Raw genomic sequence first — 21,595 nt, forward strand, 5'->3', positions numbered from 1 at the left:
AAAATACTTTCTGGAAATTACAAACATTAGGGATTCATTACTTAGCCAGGAATTTGCACTGGCGTTATCACAGGGTTTTAAGACTTGGAGATTGAGGCATTTTTATGTTGCTGTGGGACACAGTTAAAGCTACAGGAAAATAGAAATTATTATTTTTCATGGATTTCAAAGGAGACTGACATATATTTGATTTTCCATGCACTGGCTGTCTTGCAGGCACTCTTCAACAATCCAATTACTACTTAAATGTTGGCCATCTAGCCCACAGACATTTCAGATCCTCATTTAAACCTGGACATACCTTATTTCTGTATCTTGATAATCACTATGAAAATCCTACCAGATCAAAGCCCAGCAGTTTATCAGTAGCTCAGTTCAAGGCACCAAGTAAACACACATTCCTCTCACTGCTCTGTGGACTTCATTACTAATGAAGTAAAAATTGCAGACATCAATCTATTGCTTCAGATGGCCATCATCAGAAAAATAAACAGGAATGTGGCTGCTCAGTGGCTCATCTGCACATTCACTGGAAGGTAAATTAAAAGCACTAATGACCAGAGCATAACAAGCAAGGGAATAACATTGGATTTGAATAGAAAATGCTCCTACAGTGCTTCATTCAACCAAGGCTGTGTTTTCTCCCTCAATCTTAAGATAAACAACTATCAGTGATGTTTTAATTACTTCACCCATCTCTGCTGAAGGCCATGCTGCCTACAAGCCCCTACAGAAGAAATGAACACTACTGGCACTTTTTTCTGAATGTTCCACAGTATGAAGAAAAAATGAAAGGTAGGAAAATAAAAAAAAAGTTACCACAATATTCTTTAATCTCTTGAAAGAACCAGTGAGGCTTTGAGGAGGTTCTCCTTCCCTGCATTACCCAGTTCACAGCTGTTATCACACCCATCCCTGAACTGGGTAATTCCAGAAAGTCCAGCTGCCTCTGGGAAACAGCACTGACCTCCCTCGACATGGTTTGTGTGGTAACAAAATTTCAGCATCACCCTGCACTGGTCTCCAACTCATCCTATTGACTGCTTCCCATGAAAACCTCAATACATCCCATATATATGGTCTGCCACTTTCCAAAGCTTGCCAGTCCTGAACAGCCACAGAATACCTTATATTCTAACTTATTCTTCTTTTCTTCACCTCAAAACCCACAGTAACTCCTTCTCCAACAGTTCTGAGCTGGCCAGGAGCAAACTCCCTATGGAGCTGAGCACTGCACAGTGCCTATCAGTGCAGAACACTGGAGAACCTCTGCAAGTGGGAATGTAAAAATACATCATACATGTAAGAAAAACAAAACCCAAACCTGTATCTTTTGGTCTTGAAAACAGAAAAGGAAATTGTATTAAAAAAACCCGATGCAACTTACATTATAGTTGGAATTTTCCATTACAAATACAATTTTGAAGTAGACATGAGCTGATAAATTCAGCATTAAGTTTTCTAAAAGTATTCTCAACTCTTCAGCAGTGCATGTACTTACACAACCAAAAAGGATCTTTCTGTATGAGCTCATAGCACCAGCAATATGACAAACTGGTGTGCATTTAAGGAAACTGGGGCGGTGGGGGAGCCAGACACTGCTTCTCACAAATTAGGAATTTTGAACTTGTTTCCCTCACTTCTCCAGCTACAAAATCTTTTTTAATGAGGACACTACCTACCTACCTCACAAAGTTTATTTTATCAAGCCAGTAATTCAGCAACACGAACAACTGACAATTCACTCAACTATAGCTTTTGCCTGAGGCATTCACAAAAACATAAAAGAGCAAGAAAAACTTAAAAATGGTGCTGGAGAGCTGAAGCCTTGCTGGCGGCACGCTGAACAAACAGGAACAATTGAAAGCTGAGGAGCAGTCAGTAATTTATACTACTGAGCCCAATGCCTGGACAGTAAGGAAAACAGATGGCTCTGCAATATGGAGATGGCTCCATGAAAAGCACTCAGCACAGGCATGCTGCAACAGCTCAGCAGCAATAGTTTGCCTGGCTGTAACAGCAAAGCAAAGCAAATCCCATCATTTCACAGGATAAAACAAAAGAAAATTAAACGAGAGTAAAAGAAAACACAAGTTCTTATTACAGCTGGCCTATATTCCATGATAAAGCGTGGGCTCCTTCAGAGTTTTTCCAAGAGTCCTGCACAGACAGTTCTGTGCAAATAAATGAGCTCCATCCACCCAGAGCAGCTCCTCTTCCTGTCCCGGCCCCCTCCCAGGAATTCTGCATCACACCCAACGTCTCTGAACGTCAGCTATTTAGTTCTACTTTTAGCTCTGCTTTAAATAAAAAGTGTGTGGAGTGCAAGCTGCATAATGAAGGCTCAAAACCATGGAGATGGCACAGACTGCACCGGGCGGCATCACCAAGCTGAGGGGGTTTTAGGGTTTGCTTTTCTTACTGGCAGATTTATTTACACGGAACAAAACCAAAATTTGCCAAAGGAAGTTTCCAACTCCATGCTGGAGGAGATAGAAGCTGGTTCCAAATGGAAATGGCCCTGTTTGAGCCTTGAGGACAAACCCAGAGGCAATGGCAGGGAACACATCAACAAACACATCAACACAGGAAGAGAGGGCGAAGGAGTTCTTGACAAATGCGTAAGGACCTCAGACTCATTTTTTTTCAAGTATTGCATTTCAAGGCCACCGTGACTAAGCAATATACCAGTTATGCAAGGACTTAAAATAAGCTAAAAATCTAGCACAAAACTTTTCAGAAAGGCCAAAACATTATAAACTCTTTGACCGTAAGAACCTCTTAAAATAAATATATACTCACTGTAGAACCAGAGCACAGGTGAAAGCCTCAATTTAAAGCCAAGCATAAGATCCTTCTTCCTCTGCAAGTTTCCTGTGATAAATCAGGTTATTTAAAGGGCAAGCTCAGTAGCTGGATTTAGCAGAGAAAATATCATCTTGCCTTGCACACCATGACAGGTGATGCTATTCAGCTACAGACTATGCTGACATATTCCTGTTTCACCTACAGGATTGTTTTAATTTAAAAAAAAAATCCACTAAAACGAGTGTTTTACTGTAGAGTATTGTCTATTATTTTTCTTAAATCAAAACTCACTGACACAGTTGCTGATGTTGGTAAAAGGCCTCTGCACACAGTTTTACACATGGTTTAGAATTCAGCATGAGGACACCACTGCCTGAACTTGGGGTAGGCTTGTACAACTCAAAAGCACAAGTTTATCATCACTCTCAGGGAGTAACCAAATATTATTGTTCTTTAAAGTAATTATCAAATAGAAAATCAAAGCAAGTTCATTTTAAGGAAGATGCTTCCAGATATATTTATTTTTCCAGACTTAAGCCTGAGACATTGTACAAGAATTAGAACAGAACCTGCAGTGTAGAGTCCCAGCATCCTCCTGCCAGGACTGTGGCCACTGGCATTGCTCTTCTCAAGAAAGCAAATATTAAGATTGATTAAACACCTTTGTTCAAGCACTTTTGATAATAAAGGGATTATTCTTCTCTTTTTCTAATGGGTATTTTATTCTGGCAACTGATGGATCATATATTAAACTGTTTCAATTCCAAACAGCATCTGCTGCTACAATTACCAAACTGAAGAAAGAAGGGATATAAAGCTCTGTGATTTGAAGGAAAAACAAGAGAAATAGGCATAAAGTTTACATGACACTAACAATCCCACTGACAGGTTTTTCTGACTTTGCAAACTTCCTTTCACACAGAAGAATTCTTTTATAACCTGACAATTCCCTGTAGCCTGAAAACCTCATGAACATGTCACAGATTTTTGTTTTCAACCTCTCTGAAGTTCCTGCAAAAATCTTTCTAACCTACTGGTCAGGATGACATCCAACTGCAGACATGAAATTAATAACTACATCTGCAGTACCCTTCTTGAACTACTTCTGCCCTTTACAAGATGCATTGTTTCCCTAAGAACTCTTTTAATGAAGACAAACAAACATCAACAAAGGTTAAAAAAAATAGATTTAAGCAACTTGCAAGAAAAGAAAAAGCAAATCACTCAGTCAAGGCATGTTTGACTTTATCAGCCACTGAGAAAACCACAAAGGACGTGCTGCTGCTCCAGTTTGATCATCCAAGTCTCTGGAAACTTTCCCTGGTCCATTATTTATTCAGGAAAAAAACCCTTTCCATCTTTACCATAAGAGTAGTGAACATGAGACATTAGTTTTCCAGACTTCACAGTGGCTGACAAAGCAAAACACAGACTGAATTTAGGCAGCCAGCAGAGCAAGAGTCTCTGAAAAAGGGCACCTTAAATAAATGCACAATAAATGTCTCCTCAGCCCACTCAAGCAGAGCCTTCAGCCACTGCTGTATGTCCATGTCTGCTTTAAAAGCAGGTCATGGATGCTTAGAGAAAAGCCACAGACCCTGATTTCCATCCATCTGGGAATTGCTGCATTTTGCAAGTTAGCACATATGAAAATGCACTAAGGACAGTACTCTCTGAGTTCATTTAGGCTCACAGAGTTCTACTCCAAATAACCTTTGTAAAATAGTTAGCATGACCTACAACAGATTTTTTGAAGGAATGTGACTCTTAAAGAGAATAATCTTTCCATGTTCTGCTAACACAACAAAACCCTTTCCATAGCCTGACCATCAGCAAATATGCATTTACTAGCCACAGGAAAAAAAAAATCATAAAGTTACTTTGAAATTTGTTTGAAGATTAGCTAAAAGTATCTGCAATGCTGTAATCTCTGATTTAGGAACAGCTCCCATGCCAATAAAGTCTATTCCATTTTAAACTTCTTCTCTTTTGTTCCATGGAAGATCCACAGAAGTTTATCAGTACAGGAAAAGAGCAAAACTTCATTAATGAAGTCCTATCAAATTGATATAGCAAGAATATGGTTCATGAGGGAACAAACTTTAACAGCAATGTGTTTTGGTTTATCAACCTAAATTAAATCTCTTTTTCCCCATCAACCCCTTTTTCATTTCAAGACTCTTTTACTCTCCAGGGAAAATTAATTTCACCTGAGCAGGTGAATATTCCATGTCCTGGCTGCTTTTAATTCATGCAACTTTCTATGGCAACACAGTTGTTTCACTTGGGCTCTTGCAAAAAATTAGCAGGAAATTTATTCACCTGTGTGTGCAGATATTGTTGCCTATTACACGGAAATACCACTTTGAAACACCATATTTACAAAACAGAATATTCCAAAGCTGCCTGGTCTCTATGGACATCTGCACAACACCAAGTGCAGCATAAAACAGGAGCAGTGAGAAGTTCTTTTGAAGGTCCCACACTTGAAAGGGGCTTTGCTGACTCTGTGCACCTGTGCTGCTCTTTGAAGGGACAGAATCATCCCTGGGATGCATCAGCTCAAGCAATTGCATGGACTGTCTGACAAGACAGGCAGACTGCAGCTCTCCTCACACAGCCCTTCCCTGGAACAGAGATTTGTTCCTTCCAAATCCATCAGGTACAGTGAACTCCTCTGTGCTTCAGCTCTTCCAGAGGGAAAGGATTGGCCTGGAGGAAATAACAACTAAGTAGCTCCCTCATCGACAGCAGAAAGCGAGCGCATTGACTTGTGCCCTTTCTGTATTGATGCCCTGGCTGAGTAAATGAAGATGTACAGGGGAAAAGCAAAGAGCACCACAAGCAGGTATGTGACCCAGAAAAGCACAGTAGCAATTTTATATCTTCTTCAATCTTCCTGAAATGTGATTACAGTTGACCTTTAAATCTAGTAGATCAACCAATCGATTCTGCTGGAACAACCCTGTGTGTGATCTAAGAGCAATGCCCATGCTTAAAAAACTTCCTGTGCCTGCCTGGCATAGTCATTTTATTTTGTTGTAAAAGTTACCAAGATTTGTCTGAATTGATTTTACTTGCAAGAAAAACACACCATCAAAACTGCAGCATCAGCAGACACTAAAGGTCTTAGATTCTTGCAGGATGAATGCAATATCAATACAATTAGGATGTATCCATATGAGGTACACAAGAGGGATGAAAAGAAGATGTTTCTAATCTCACTTAATCCTAATGCAGCCCCAAGTCTGCTTTTTTAGACTGTGGGAAAAAAATAAATACAAGGAAAACTACAAACACTCTAAAGTATTTGCCAGGCAAAACATTGCATTTGGAACGGAAAACATATTTAACAGCTCTTTAGGAAGTAAAGCTTTAAAGCTTTTTCCTGTTGTGTTGGATAAGAGTTTTATTTCAGCTGATAAATTGTCCTTTAAAAGGAAAAACAACCCAAAAGAGACTTCAGGATGGTGTTTGTCCATAGTGGGCTTGGCACAATAAGATGCTCATGTGCAGCATCTCCCTCAGATTTCTCTGAGCACTCACTCTGTAGCAGAATCCCTATTTTATAGTTAGATATTTTACAGATGGAAAAAGACATGCACAACAAAGACACTTGTGAAAACTCATGCAGCAAGTTAAGGCCAGAGGAAAGAGGAGGATGGATCTCTCCAGTCCCATGACAAACTTGGCAATGCTGCTGGCTCCCAAAATCTTCATCCTCCCCACCAGAAGTGTTATGGGACATCCACATCACACACTCGTGTTCACAGAGTCAACTACACAGCAAGTTGTTAAGCTGAAAGTTAGCAACTTCACTCCATATTACATGCAGGGTGCCCAAAAGAACCAGAAAATTGGAAATGAAAGGTTAGCTGGTGCTTTATCAGGCACCAGAGAGCTTACAGACCTGATCAGCTCTGTGATCTATGATATTTCTACAAACAGCTTTGGAAGAAGCATTAAATAGTGCAGCCAAAAAAAAAAAAAAAAGGGGGGGGAAAAAAAAAAAAGATGGCACTGAGCAAACTGAAAATGCTACACAGAAAATTCTGAAAATACAAGATTTGACTCCAGAGTAAAACTGAAGCAGACGGCAAAGCAGAGAACTTGTTAAGTCTGAGTGCAGAGACAACTGCAGAGAAGACTCTAAATAGAACCCAACTGAAAGCAGATGGGTAGGGCAGGGAACATTAGAATAAAAATCTAACTAATGGTAAAACACACAGGGATGTTTTTTCTCAGAAGAGAAACATATATCCACCCTCACTGAGGGATAACCTCGAAGGGAGGAGGAAGCCATTATTATCTTTTTAACTGCAGCTTATTTGATACAAAAGTGACATTTTCTCTGAATGAGGAATTCTTTTTCCAGAAAGAAAAGCCACCATCTGAAATGAGACAGAGCCCAGTAACGCTGCAGTAGTTGAGAATGTCATGATTTCCATCAGAAAACTGTTTTGCAGAGATCAGGAACAGCTGTTTCAAACTGAATTAGACTAAAACTGGAAACAAGCTGTCAAAACCAAAAAAATATATTTTATACATAAAAGAATGTATTTGATTCAGCTGTTTTGTCGTGGTGGTCAGCCAAAAGAGAAATAAAGTAACATTCTGAAATCCAGACGTTGTGGCAAAGACTCTCTCATTTTAACACTCTTTATGTAGATTTATTCCTTTGAGCATTTGGAATAGGAAAAATGTCAAACAGCTCATATCACAGATTCTTGAATATTTTCAAACCATAGGCAGCTTAAAACAGTTTAAAGACACCTGAGGACTCTTGCTGCTCCAGTCCACATTCTCTGCATCTTCCATAGCAGCAACAGGCTGGTACAATAAGGAAAATATTCTGAATCAATGTTGACATGAAAAGACTAAAATAATTCACTTTAACCCACCACTTGTGGGTAATAGCACATGCATCCAGCTTCTTTTTGTGCATACTTGCAGATCCTGGGAGGCTTTTAGTGGGTATTTTCAATATTGATTTCCCTAGGAATTGCAGTTTCATGTAATGAGAAGTAAATACATCTATTTTAGAAAATACTGTAAAATGTCACATCAAGAAACAATTCCTTTGTGTCTAATGGCCCATGCAGTACACAGAGCACCTTAATACTCTGCCACTACCAGTTACAGGAGCTTAGAGAATCCAGATACAACAACTAAATTAATCAAGACTCTGCTGGTTTTGGCTAGAAATATTTGTTGCAAAGCACAACTGTGAAGATCAAAGACCTCTGTGATTTTATTATGTGCTGTAAGATGGAGCCATTACACCCTGCTTGCCAACCAAGTCTGAGGTAATGTTGAAAATACCCTCAGCATTTCAACATGGTCATTACTTCTCATAATGATGATTCATGCTAATTCCATCTAATAAGGATATTAGTTATTCCTGTCAGTTTGTCAGCAGATGGGCTTTTGAAGAAGAGGTATCTGAGAACAAGCAAATTCATGAGCATATAAAAAAAAATGTACACTCTAAGAAATGCATTTTTAACTCTCTAGAAGACCAGGAAATCATGCAACAGCAGCCATGTGCCATTTCTCCTCTCAGATTGCTCACCCAGTCCAGATTTAGGCATTTTAACTCGAGGGTTTAAATTTTCAGCACACACAGAGCAGCTCCAAAGCACGACTGAACGCTTCACACTAAGCCAAGAACTTCACAAAAGAGCACAACAAGGAAACTGCTGCTCAGGATACAGAAACTTTTGATCTTTCTTTGAAAAGATCAAAAATGTGAAAGACTAGCACCTGGTAGAATCAATCAGCTTTCATTAAATCTTCTTTTATTAATTCAGAGGACATCTTTTTCCATACACACTGTAACTGAACAAGTGTCAGTGGTTAAAAGATTTATTCATGTTTTCTGTTTCTTCTGCAAGAATCATTACATTCAGGCACTTTAAAATTAGATTAAATGAACTGCTATAAATGCTTGGGCTAATCTTGTATCAGCAAAGGACATGATAACATGTACTGATAAGTGTCTTTATTTCCAGAACTTCAGGATTTGACAGCTCTAGTAGATTTAAATGCTAGCTCACACCAAGAAAATACACCAGCAGGAAATGGGGTTGGGAGTGAAGCAGCTCTGAGTGTAATGATCATATTCTGGTCTCTTCTCTATTTTCCTATCCCAACCATGGCACCACTGAGATTCCAGGAGAGCCAAGACATGGTTCTGGAAGTACTCAAGAAGCCTGAGAGCAGGCACAGAGTTACACAGCCTGCAGCTCTTATCCAGCAATGGTCCTGATGTCTGTCCTGGTCATTCAGCTGCTCTGTGTGTGCTGAAAATTTAAGCCCTCAAGTTAAAATGCCTAAATCTGGACTGGGTGAGCAATCTGAGAGGAGAAATGGCACATGGCTGCAGTTGCATGACTGCCTGGCCTTCTAGAGAGTTAAAAATGTATTTCTTGGGGTGTACATTTTTTTAATATGCTCATGAATTTGCTTGTTCTCAGATACCTCTTCTTCAAAAGCCCATTTCACATTTTTCAGCTGTCACACAGCCACAAACCACCACCCTCTGTCCCGGCCAGGATTACTCTTCCCTCACAGGAAAACAAAAATCAGTTTTCATTGATCCCAAGAGAATTCAAGGGTCACCACAGACCCTCTGCTTTGCACACCTCCAACATCAGCAGCTCAGTATTAGTTCCTGCTGAACAAAGAACTGCTGGCACCTTTTTGCCAAATGCACATTTCCACAAAACAGCAACCAGTGGTCAGAAATGAGTTTTGATTATATGCTTACACAGTTCCTTACACAGAATAATCTCAATTTTATTAGCAGTTAAACCATCTCCATGTTTTGTTACCCAATTATCAACTGCATGAGATTAAGATACAATGGGGAAGAACTGAGCATTGTTTATGTGCAATTCAAGCAAATAAATTCACTGTGAACTGTCTGGGGGGGGGGGGGAACTTCAGTAACTTCAAAAGAGAACTCAAAGAAGAACAGAGATGAGAATACTTCTCCATTAAAAAACCCAAATAACAGGCACAATAAAAGACCTGACAACAACAAAAGTAGAGAGCAACAGGGTGACATCATTAAATTTTCCATTTTATTTGATTTCCTCTAGAAGCTACAAAAATATCTTTTCCATATGAAGAATACCTGTGGGACTTTTATCACCTGCATCAGTTATTTTATATTAGTGTTCATATTCCTTGAATGCCCTTCATATGAAGGTCAGAGAATGCTTTACAAACAACTTTTATTTGCCTCAAAGAAAGCAAGAAAGGACATTGAGTCTCTGAAAACATTCTTTGTGCTTTCATGGTGGCACCATCCATAAGATGGTCAGGCTTGTTCACCAGCAAGAGTCAGCCTGAGCCATGGAGAGCTGAGGCAGAACTGGAAATTCAAAGCAATGCTGAGGCTTTCTCTCAAAGCTGCTCTTGTTCTGCAGTCCTGAATATTCATCAATTAATCCCCAGACAACATGGATTTCCAGTTCTACTTTGTTGTATTCCTCAGATTCTGCAAGTAAAGCCTTTTCTGCTGCTCTGCTGGCTGTACTGAGTTACCCAGGCCACATTTCTGTGTCTGTGCCTGGCTTAGCTGCACTCAAACTCAACACAGAGCAAGGCACCTTTAATTTGATTTGATGGCCACATTATACAACTTAGAAAGAAAAAGTGATCACTGTCTTATAAATTACATATTTGAGCCATCCAGCATGAAATGTATGAGGAGTTCTTGCAGAGGGAAAGGAGTTAGGGGAGGAGGAACCAGGAGTGGGCAGAAGTGTTTTGGTTAAAACAGAGCCACATCAATCATTTCCATCCTGAAATAGGCTAACAGCTAGGACATTAATACTTATCAAAGAAACAGGGGAAAAAACCCACTCATTAGCAAATAAAGGTGTTGCAAAGCATTAAATAATTCCCACCAGCTGACAAGGGGGCTGTGATTTATAATAGTGTGTTATTGATAGATCACTTCCCATAATTAGGAAAAGTGAGACTGGTACTGCTTACAGCATTATTTTGATCAGAGCCTTGAAAAATACTGTTGAATAATAACAAACACTAGGCATAACAATAGAAAAACACCATAACATTGCTCTCAGGCTGCTTCAGATTTGAAACAAAATATTCTAAAAAAAATTCAGTAAGAAAGGCAATTCTGCTTGGACACATAACCTTATTTCACAACAGCATCCTGGTGTGAATTATTACTATGATAACTCTGGGAGGATCACAGATATAAAACATTCAAACTATGCAGCAAAAATAAGTCAGAACCAATGGCTAATTATTTCTCATTTTTTAAGCAACAAGTTATCCTCATAACTCTTCCCTTCCTGAAGAAACAGAGTAACTTCAGTCTACTAAAATGTCAAATAAATTCAACTAATTTCCCTACTAGCACAAGTCAGCATATGCAGGAAATTCTCACCTGCCATGATAACTTTCACACTGGTAATTTTCATTTTCTTTCAGTCACATTATTAGGTGTCAAAACCACTATTATACCTGACAATAAAATAGTTACAATAGCCCTGGCTTGAACTTTTGTCAGAAAGCAACATAAAAATGAAAGGCAAAGAAACAGCCCAAGAGCTGCAGACTGCAGGAACTCACAGCTGAGGAGGGAAGATACATTTCCAAGGAGAAGACAAAACTGATGTTATCCATCCCTAATGCCCCAGACACTGCTTGAGGCAGGATCTCCAGGGAAAACAAGCCCTGTCTAAGAAGCAGTAGCTGCTGATTCTGCCTTTATGTTCCTACTATTGTAAGCTTCCCTGTTTTCCTTATGGTTTTCAGCATTTTCTGCTCTCACTATATGCACTTTATTTTTTTAAACTATCAATGCAGAGCTCAAAGACCCTCTGAAAAATTTCACGTCCCACCTTTTTCCTTCTCCAGTATAACACAGGTGGACTACTGAAATTACATTTTGGTACAAGCACTTTCATCCTCATCACAGCTTTTCCAGGGCTTCTTCCCCTCATCATTGTAATATCAAGGATAAATTCCACACTACCTGAATTTTCCATCTCTGGTCACTAAAATCAACCCTGCAATAAGAAAAGTGAGTATTCTCCAAGCAGACAACTGAGCAGTAATTAATAATTGCAGAGTTGGAAGCACAGAGGTAATCAACTGTTTCCTAGTCATACTTAAAAAAAAAAATTTAAAAAATCTGAACATTAATGCATTAATGTAATTCTGAACAGCAAGGGCATTTCACCAGATATTTGCCCAAAACCACACAGAATTAAAAACCCATAAAGGACATTTTTCCAGACTGCCAGGCAAACAACATTAGTCACTGGCTATATAATACTTGGCACATGAAAAACATTTCTGCCCAAAGAACCCAATGCACTTGGGACACATTTAGACTAGAAACTCTCCCAAGAAGTAGGTTAAGTGATATTATCCTCTTTTATCTGCACCAAAAATGAGGCACAGTAAAAATGAGTGTGTCCTGTTCAAGGTTACAACAATTAGTGAGAAAAGCAGGAATAGAATCCAAGTGGCCCAGCTCCTATTTTGTGTCCAGTGTACAAAACCCACCAGTCTGTGCCACTCATTTCTCCAGTGACAGGAATATCAATTCCTGTGCCTGATCTGCACAGGAAAGGAGCCCACAGCTGGAGCTCCCAATGCAGCTCCCTCCAGGATGCTCTGATTCTGCTCTTACAAAACAGATTCCACCACAATCTGAGGATCAACACATGTCACAGTATTATAATGCTGCATTTTTGTAGGAAAAAAGTTCTGAAAGGACATTTTGGACACCTGCCTGAAATTCCCAAGAAGTACCAACACAATAATCCAATTACATTGTCCATGCTGCTGTAAAACTACAACGAAGTCACAACGTTTGAGCACGACAAAAATTCAGAATTAATGTTCCTTGCAATGAACACATCCTTTTCCAATCAAGATGAAGTGATTTTTTTTCCTGTTCTGCAGTGCTTCTCTACTATCATGGTTAACATTTAATGTCATTTATTGTCATTAAACTCAGTATTTGTGTCTAATCAATACTAAGCTACCAAGTGCAGCTGTAACAAGTCTGGTCTTTCTCTACATGCTCTATTGATTGTTTCTTTTGAGCCCTACAATAAACACAATTTATACAAATAATTTATCAGGGAACATATCAAAATAATTTAATAAACAAAACCTATCTATACCTTTTGTCTTCAGTCATGTGACAGAAAATCATTTTAACTCATTAATGGTAATCTTAACAGTTCGATTTTAAATTTATGTAAAAACAAGAGGAAGCTATGAAGCAACAAATTTAAATCCAAATATTTTTAGCCTATTTGCACATGCAGATCAACAGTAATTTTTTTTTCATTTTGTAATTGCCAGCATATTACTTTCAAATAAATTCATGACAACTCCTGTCCAGTTGTGTTCACTTAGAAAAGTTATAATGCAGATATTATAAAGTTTATCCAAGTTGCCAGAATAATCTTTTCACAGATGAGTAAATTAAATAATTTGATGTAATTCCTGATTCCTAAAAAGTTACAAAGTCAGAAAAGTTGATTTTTTGCTTCCTGCTTGAAGCAGCAGAAAACAGCCTTCCCAAACACGTGGTTATCACGTTTTGTAAGCAGCATCTCATGAAGATAAAACAATACCACCACCCCTCACACACCCCCACACGTGGGTTCAACAAGAGTTGGAACTGGAATAAAGCACATGGATAAATGCAGCTCTGAAAATAGCAGGGGATACAACATGGTACTTCAGTGAAGTTAAAAATCAAGGAAAAAATTTGAAATAACATCACCTGTTCAAGACTACAATTGCACTCAATTTCCCCACCTGTACTGCTGTTAATAAAATAACTTGAAGGTCTGAACACAAACCCTTCAGTGCAAAGGAAGGGGGAGAAGCAAAGATGACTTGCAGACTATTTTTACTTGAGCAAGTGAACTCAGCTGATGCTGCTGTCACTCAGGAATGCAGGGGAGACTGAGTTTGCTGCTCTCCAGCAAACACAGCTTTCCTTCCCTGAAAGTAATTCTGGTTTGGGAGTTGATCCATTCTGCACACACCCTTCACCTAAACAAACAAGCAAAAAACCTCTACAGTGGTTGAAGCTCAAGTGTGGGCCATGAACTACTTAACAGCATCCCAGCAAGAAAGGGGAAACCTGCCCAAAAAAGCATTTTCCTTGCTCAGTGGACATAAAATACATTTATTTTCTGTTCCAGTGGAAACCCCTTACCAGGCACTGCCTCGGGCACCCGCAGGGCGAGGGCATGGAACACTTCACCAAGGACAAAGGATGAGCCAGGGCACACTGCAGGCCATAAATAACCTCAGTGAAGCTGCAGATGGATAAACCCACAGTTTGTACCACTCAAAGAATGAGCTGACACTCCTGGGCTCCAAAAACCTGCTCTGACCTCCAGCATTACTGTAGCTGGATCAAGTGACCACACCACCAAAAGCGTCAGTGAACATTTCATGTGTGGGGAAGTATGACATTGGATTAATCACAGCACCAACAAGCATCTTCTCCCCCTACAAAACCTCTTTGTTGCCCAGTATTGAAAACAAATATTGAGAAACAGGCAGCTGCTTAGTAAAGGAAGCTGATATTCATGAGTTGGTGGTCTCATCTCCTGCAGGAAACAAGCAGCACTGGGAACAGGGAAGGGTGGCACAAGAGCCCTGGCACAAAAGTGTCCTGAAGAGCAAGAGGAGAGTGTTTACAGTATCTACCACAAATCACATCTCTTAAAAAAACCCAAAAAAACCAACAAAACTCAATCAGTATCTCAGTCTAGAAAGTGACTTTCAAAACTTCCTTTAATCTAAGCTTAGCTGATGCCTTCTGCTCCGTGGTGATAAATTCCAAGATAATGCAAGGAGCAGGCAGCTGGTAATGAGGGACAAGGCAGAGCCTCTGCAGACCCAGTGTGACTGCTCCAGGCAGCATCAGGGCTCACACACCCTGACCAGGAGCCCTCCTGGCTGCTGCTGTCAGCTCAGATTGCTCCTGCTCAGACACAGCAGTATATTACAAAATAAAAAAAAATCAACTGCCAAGATGCACGTAACTCCTAAACCCAGAATTCAAGTGCAATGACTCAACAGAGACAGTCCATGAGAAAAACAACTACTGCTATCTACACACATCCTGTCTTACCCATAATAATCTCTCTGCATTAACCTTGCAGAATGATAGCTCATTTTTACCTTATCTAATATTATATCTTCAGTATTACATTAGAGGTACATATGGATCCTTCTGGGAAACAGCACTTCAATTGTAATAAAGATAACTTCTTTTCTTAAATAAAATTGAAGAGGAGAGGAAAAGAAATTTATCAACTAGACCTAAATACTGTTCCATGGCTACTCCATGTCTCCATGCACCCCACAGGCAGCAAAGTAAATCACTTCCATGATTTCTACTATTTATGATACATAAAATAGGTTAAAGCAAAGAAGAAAAACCACTTAGCTGTTACTTGCAATAAAATAAACTTCCTGTGTTTTTCAGTTATGGCTTGGTGAGAGCTGTAAACACCTGAAAAAGGAAAGTTCTTTTACAGCTGTGTGTGTATGCAATTAATGCATTTGACAAGCTGTTGTGTTCCCAAACAGCTGCTTCCATTACACAGACAACTTTACCATCTGCAAAACTATTGGATAAACTACAGTAAGTAAATATCAGGAGAGCAGGTGCTCATAAATAACAAATGCTGCCAAGATAACACACTTCTGTAAGGGAACTTTTCTTTCTTCCCCCTGGACTTCTTCTTACTCCTGGAGCAGGTAACCTCACAATTAGAAATGGAGGAACCAGTGCTGTGACCCACAGAAGCATTAAAAAAAGGTTCAGGGCAAGAAGCTGTGAAATCACAATTAAATGTAGCTCATCTCTACTGCCCTCAGCCAAAGGGGTCAGTAAATCTACACCTGAAAGAGGGTCCTTTCCAAATACATAAAAGCTACAAGAATTCATCATGGTAAGCAAACCAAACCAGTGCCAGCTTAGTCTCATCTCCTGTGTCAACACTCCCATCTTAAACACAGCATTTTCCATTTATGTCTGTGACTATGATCTTCACTCCATTTCACATCCAGTACTGCTACTTTAACCAAAAACTTGTCCATGCATCCAAGACCAGAACAAAATCAGGCATTTGCTGGACCCAGCATCAAAACAAAGCTGCAAACAGAAAGAACCAGCTATTCTAACATCCAGTACCTCATGAACCACAGGACAGTGCTTTGATATACTGAATACTTAATTTGCTTCTCATAGGTAGCCCAGTTATTACCAACTTTACTCATTATTGTCCTCAAAGTGACTTTTAACAGTCTCCTCATGTCTTAAAAATAAGCAGAATGCACTGAGACATGCAGCACAGTCTGTGCACTCATTTTCCTTGTATTTCATGAACGTTCTTTTGGAATGGCACCACAGCCCCAGAAGTCTCCTCCCCTGGCAGCCATGGGGCTGTTCATGCCATCAGTAATGCATGAACAATCAAAGGCAGAGGAAAATGCCCTTATCTCAGCTCATCAAAAATACAAGCAGGCAAGCCACAAAGGGGTCACAAATTAAAAATTAAATGCAGGCAGATCTAAAGTGTATTGACAGACCATCACTTCGAAACCATCCCTGAGAAGCAGCTGGGAACAGGAGACACATAATAAGAATTGAAGGCAGCCAGAAGAAGTAATGAAATAACTCTTATTCCAGAAGTGTATTTAGCAATGAAGAATTAAGCAGGAACAGAGGGACCTGTGGTGGTAAAGCCAGCAGCTCACACCCTCACACAGGCAACACATTTCCTGCAACTCAGCCAGTGTTCTTCTCTTTTCTCTGTTGTCTCTGACTTCAGTTTCACAGCTAAAATAAAAGGTACAATTCTTCTCCTGCAACATTTCATTGTGAATATGAGTGCACAGGATACTGAAACTCCCAGCTTCTTGAAATCAGAATCCAGGATTACAAAAAATTGCTCTTCAAAGCTCCATAACACTCTAAGTTAATAAAAAACTACATTAGAACAGCTCTGTAAAGCTATTTCATTACTGCCTGAGTTTACCCTGATAATGACCTAAAGAAGTAATTAAATCCCTGAAGACTTAACTGCATTACAAGTTTATAAGTTTTCCTACTTTTACTTTTGCTGAAAGTAGCAAATTAATTATTCTTTCTTCCGTGCCAACAGTCAGCTGCTAACAGCAAGGGATACAAGCAAACATGTAATATTTTCTCAATTACTAAATACCCACTTAAAAATTTTTCCTGTCCCCCTTTTTTTCCAATCATACCAAATTTCTCTTAATGTCAAATCCTGCTGATTTTAAAAACCAGATATTTGTATTCTGACCCATTACTGTACCAATATTACTGTGGTATTCATACAAACATTATTGCAGAATCCTATCTTAAATCTGAATAATATTAGAATGGTTGGCTCAATGTATAACAAGAATTTGCCTACAAAGTATTTGTGCACTCTCAAAGTCTTCCTGGCTCACGTATCATAATAAATAATTTAAAGTGGAACTGTTTCTTTTAATGCTCTAAATATTTTCAGATTTATTATTCCTGCTTACCCCTGCTGTCTTGCATAAGGGTATTAAAAGCTACAACTCTGACTACACTTACTACTAATAATTATTGTAACAGAAATTAATCCAGCTTTTATGTTTCTTAACGGCTGATAGTATTCCAAACATAACTTTAAGAAAGCTTTTAAATACTTACTCATCTTCATACTTCTATAAAAAGTAATAGGCATGCTCAAAAAAATCAGGATGGGAACAGGCAACCTGAAATATAACAGTGCTCAGAGGCCAGCAAGAATTGGAATGCCATGTTTACTTACTCAAGAAAATTAGGTGAGGAAAGGAGTATTTTTTGACCTACAAGTAGATTGGTTCAGGGTACAAAAGGAAACATACCTACCCAAATCCTACACATATTCAATATACAGGTTTATGAAACTGAATTATGCTGTTGAGAAAGAAGCTTTTTTCAGCAAAACCAAATTTTTTAAATGTAAAAGACTACATTAATATTATCTGCCTTTTTTCTTTTACTTAAAATTCAATGCCATTTATATGATATTAAAACAAGAGGGATGCCAAAGCTGCTGAATACAAAGCTGCTTTTGAGACCATGGGCAGAAAATGGTAGGGAAAAAGCTTCAAGATTTCTGATGATGAGAACTTCCCTAGAGGACTTTTTCCTAGAAATAATTTGGAGGTGACATAAGCTGTTGATTCTCTGTTCTAATATCCCACTGCAGTGTTTGCTGCCAGATGCAAGGACACAACATACTTTTAATTTATATCTACATAAGATGCTAAATGTGGAAATGCTTGGGAGCTAATACCCCCTTTGAGATCAAGGGCACGCCTTGGTATCACAGAAAAGCCTCCTCTTAATTAAAACAACATTTTATCCTTGAAAGCACATTTAGGTATGCATTATGCTCCTCAAGTCTAAAAAATTCAGCTCTTAACACTCAGAAGTCAGCTGTGTGGCCAATGCAATGGGAATTCACAACTCAGTCACCCAGGTGTGCTTTGTTACCTTGTTGGACCATTTGTAGGCCTGCAGGAGCTGGCTGTACAGGGGGGTTTTGTCCTGCACAGGGTCAAGGCTCAGGAGCCCACTGTTGTGCAGGGGGTGGTTCTCTGAGGGCTTCCCAACGAGGTTGCTCAGACGTTCCAGTTCCCTGGGAGGAAGCAGAAGGGCAATTTCAGAGTCAGAGCTGGGAATCACAGATGTGCAATCCTCCACGGACAGCAGCACGCACCAATTCTATTTTAGTAGCTAAATGAGTTTTAAATATGTCCCAAATTTGATTTAAAACATAATCCCTCTTATTACCCGAACAATTTGAAGCAGTCTGTTGGTTGTTAAGCTCAGTTCTTCTTTGGAAAGAAAGTACAAGTCAAGAGTCTTTGAAAACAACCTGGGAAGAGTCAGACTATGGCAGGTCCTACTCACAACCCAGGCCACCTCCTCAGAAACCACAAAATTCTGATTTCAGCACTGCCTGCAATACTAGAAGTTATTTTTTTACCGACCAAGCAAACAGATGCCTCATCATTTCATTAAACTCCAAATTAACATTGTCCTCATATAAATACACACAAGAACTGGTATTAGTCCTAAGCCTGGAGACAATCCTGCAAAGGCTGTGATTACTCTAATCAAGTATCTGCCTTCCAAGTTCTCAGGATCTTCTGATTTGCATGAACAATTTGTATATCTGTAGTGTAAAATACTCAAATGAAGCATAATAAGCACCATTTTCCCATGAAAAACTCCCTCACTGTGAAATGATCTATCATTGCTTCATATCTCATTTGTCAAACACAACATTTAATCATAACAAAAGTTAAGCAATTTTTCAAACTTGCATTAATCAGCTGTAGAAGAAAGGCTGGCCACTTTGCACAGATATAAAAAGCAGTTTTTCAAGTGACATGACTAAAGTGCTTTTCCTTTTGACTGCCCAGTGCTACACCCAAGTCTGAACTTCAGAAGCTACACTAAATTAAATGCAGCACTCAAAAGGCAGCTTATGAAAACATCTGCAAAGAGAAATCCAAAATATCTCCATTTACATTTAAGAAAGGTTACAAAAATAAACTCCCAACAATCAGGGAACTGACAGTTAAAAGACTTCCAGACTTCACTAACACAAAATTCTCCTTTATTAATCACCATTCCTTGAAGTTTTCATGGCCTACATTCTTTCCAATCCTCTGGTGCTGTGAACACTTGCAAATCTGCTTAATACCCCTTGACAGAAGAATACAATAAAACAAGTGTGACTAGGCATAATAACTGAGGATTTGCTGAACAGAGATACCAGTCAATATTTTCACTACATAAAAGTGCACTGGTAATATTAACTTCAGCACACCTTGGAGAATTCCCTTGCTCCTTTAACAGGCCAGTTCATGGAATACCCTGGGGTGGAAGGGACCCACAAGGATGCAATTCCAGCTCCTGAGTTGTTATTTATTATTGTCTGGGAGGGAGATTTTGGGGTTATACAGATTACTCTTTAGGAGGCCACAGAGGCAAGAAGGAGAACCAAAGGAACAGATCAGCTTCCATGGAGCAAACTGTGAGGCCTTGAAAACTGAAAACCAAAGGGATAAAACACCTACTTCTACAGCTGGGTACAGCATCATTAAAGAGAAGGGTTATCCACCACCCTTCCCAACAGAAGAGAAGGGGGTAACAACATTAGCATGATCACAGCTAAAAAATCAGCAAGGCCTTGTAATTGACGAGAAAGAAATTCTCAAATCAGCAAGACCTTGTAATTGACAAGAAAGAAATTCTCATAGCTAAAAATCAGCAAGGCCTTGTAATTGACAAGAAAGAAATTCTCACAGCTAAAAATCAGCAAGGCCTTGTAATTGACAAGAAAGAAATTCTCAAATCAGCAAGGCCTTGTAATTGACAAGAAAGAAATTCTCGCACACAAGACCCTGAAGTAGAAGATGTCCTGGGAAAGGGTGGTTAAACACCTGGGGACACCTCCCTGGACAGTGCTGATGGTCCCAGGAGAATCAACCAAACCCAACCCAGTGGTGGAACCAACACGGACAATCATTGAGTCAGTGAGGTTGGAAAACACTTGATTATCGTTTAGTCCAACCATAAACCTCACATTGCTGAGTCCACCACTAAACCTTGTCCCTAAGCGTACACAAAGTTCTCAGTTCCTGTGTCTGTGTAGGAGTTTTCAACTTAAATACACAAAATTGCTGAATGAAACTGTGTGTACACCTCTCTCTTCTGCCCATAACTTTCCTCCTCGTCTTCAGCCTCAGCAGTTTGTCTCTACTTACAAAAAACACACCTGCTGGCACTAAGCAGCTACACTTACCTGGGATAACTTTCCAGCCTGACAAGTTTTGGTAGTAAAACGATCATTCTTGAACCCCTTAGACGCTACTGTACCTAGAAAGTGTCTTAATTTTTAACAAAAAGCTTTAGATGTAGAGATAAATCTCCCTGCAGCCGAACACCTTCACCTTGTCAGTGCAACCCCACCGACAGATCCTTCGTGAAAACAAAATGACAACAAAAACCAGGTAAATATTATGAGCATATTGAACTATTTGGAGACTCTGGAGCAGAACCCCACAAAGGGGTTAACGCGTACGGTGCTGGGGGGGAAACAAACCGAAGCATTTTCGCATTTATTTGCCTAAAACTTTGCCGTGGAGTGAGAACAGCCCCGCCGGGCGCTGAGAGGAGCCAGGGCAGCCCGGGACCCCCTCCCTGCCCACCGGGGCTGCCCCGCCGGGGCCGCTGCTCACCCCAGGTCGCGGCTGACGGAGTGCAGGCTCTCCTGGAAGGCGGCCACGAAGCCCTTCTCGCGGCCCTCCAGGGTCTCCTTGTTGCGCATCCCATCCTTGAGGCAGTCGAAGACCCTGGTGACGCTGGAGCGCAGCGCCTGGATGGCGGCGATGGCCTGCGAAAACGCCTCCAGGTTCACGCCGGGGCTCAGCGCCCCATCCGCCATCTTGGCCGGCGCCGCCGGCCTCGCCGCGCCGCCGCGGTGCACGTTGGGAAATGTAGTCCCGGCATGTGTGGGGGCGGCCGGGTGTTGATCGCCACGAAGCGATTTTTAAAAAGTTTTCTCTCTTCCTGGGTCGCTTATATGAAAAATATGTATTTTATGATTGGCCTTTCGCAAATATTAAAATGAATGTTATATGTGTTGTGTTAGAAAGTAATGCTGTGTTAATTCTCTTAAGTAGTGGGTTAAATATA

At 39.9% G+C, this 21,595-nt stretch overlaps 1 protein-coding gene across 1 annotated transcript in view; it reads right to left on the reverse strand.

Moving 5' to 3' along the window:
* The window catches only part of MED27 (mediator complex subunit 27), an 85,451-nt gene extending 64,098 nt beyond the window's left edge, over window positions 1-21,353 (reverse strand). Inside the window, exons 1-2 of the mRNA XM_063174564.1 lie at window positions 21,139-21,353; window positions 18,380-18,524 (exon numbers count right to left, since the gene is read on the reverse strand). Coding sequence (XP_063030634.1) covers window positions 18,380-18,524; window positions 21,139-21,344 — 351 coding nt within the window. The 5' untranslated portion in view covers window positions 21,345-21,353. The remainder of the gene's footprint in view (window positions 1-18,379; window positions 18,525-21,138) is intronic.
* Window positions 21,354-21,595: the final 242 nt, after the last annotated feature.

This window comes from Melospiza melodia, chromosome 22 (assembly GCF_035770615.1).
Source record: "Melospiza melodia melodia isolate bMelMel2 chromosome 22, bMelMel2.pri, whole genome shotgun sequence".
NCBI classification, from domain to species: domain Eukaryota; kingdom Metazoa; phylum Chordata; class Aves; order Passeriformes; family Passerellidae; genus Melospiza; species Melospiza melodia.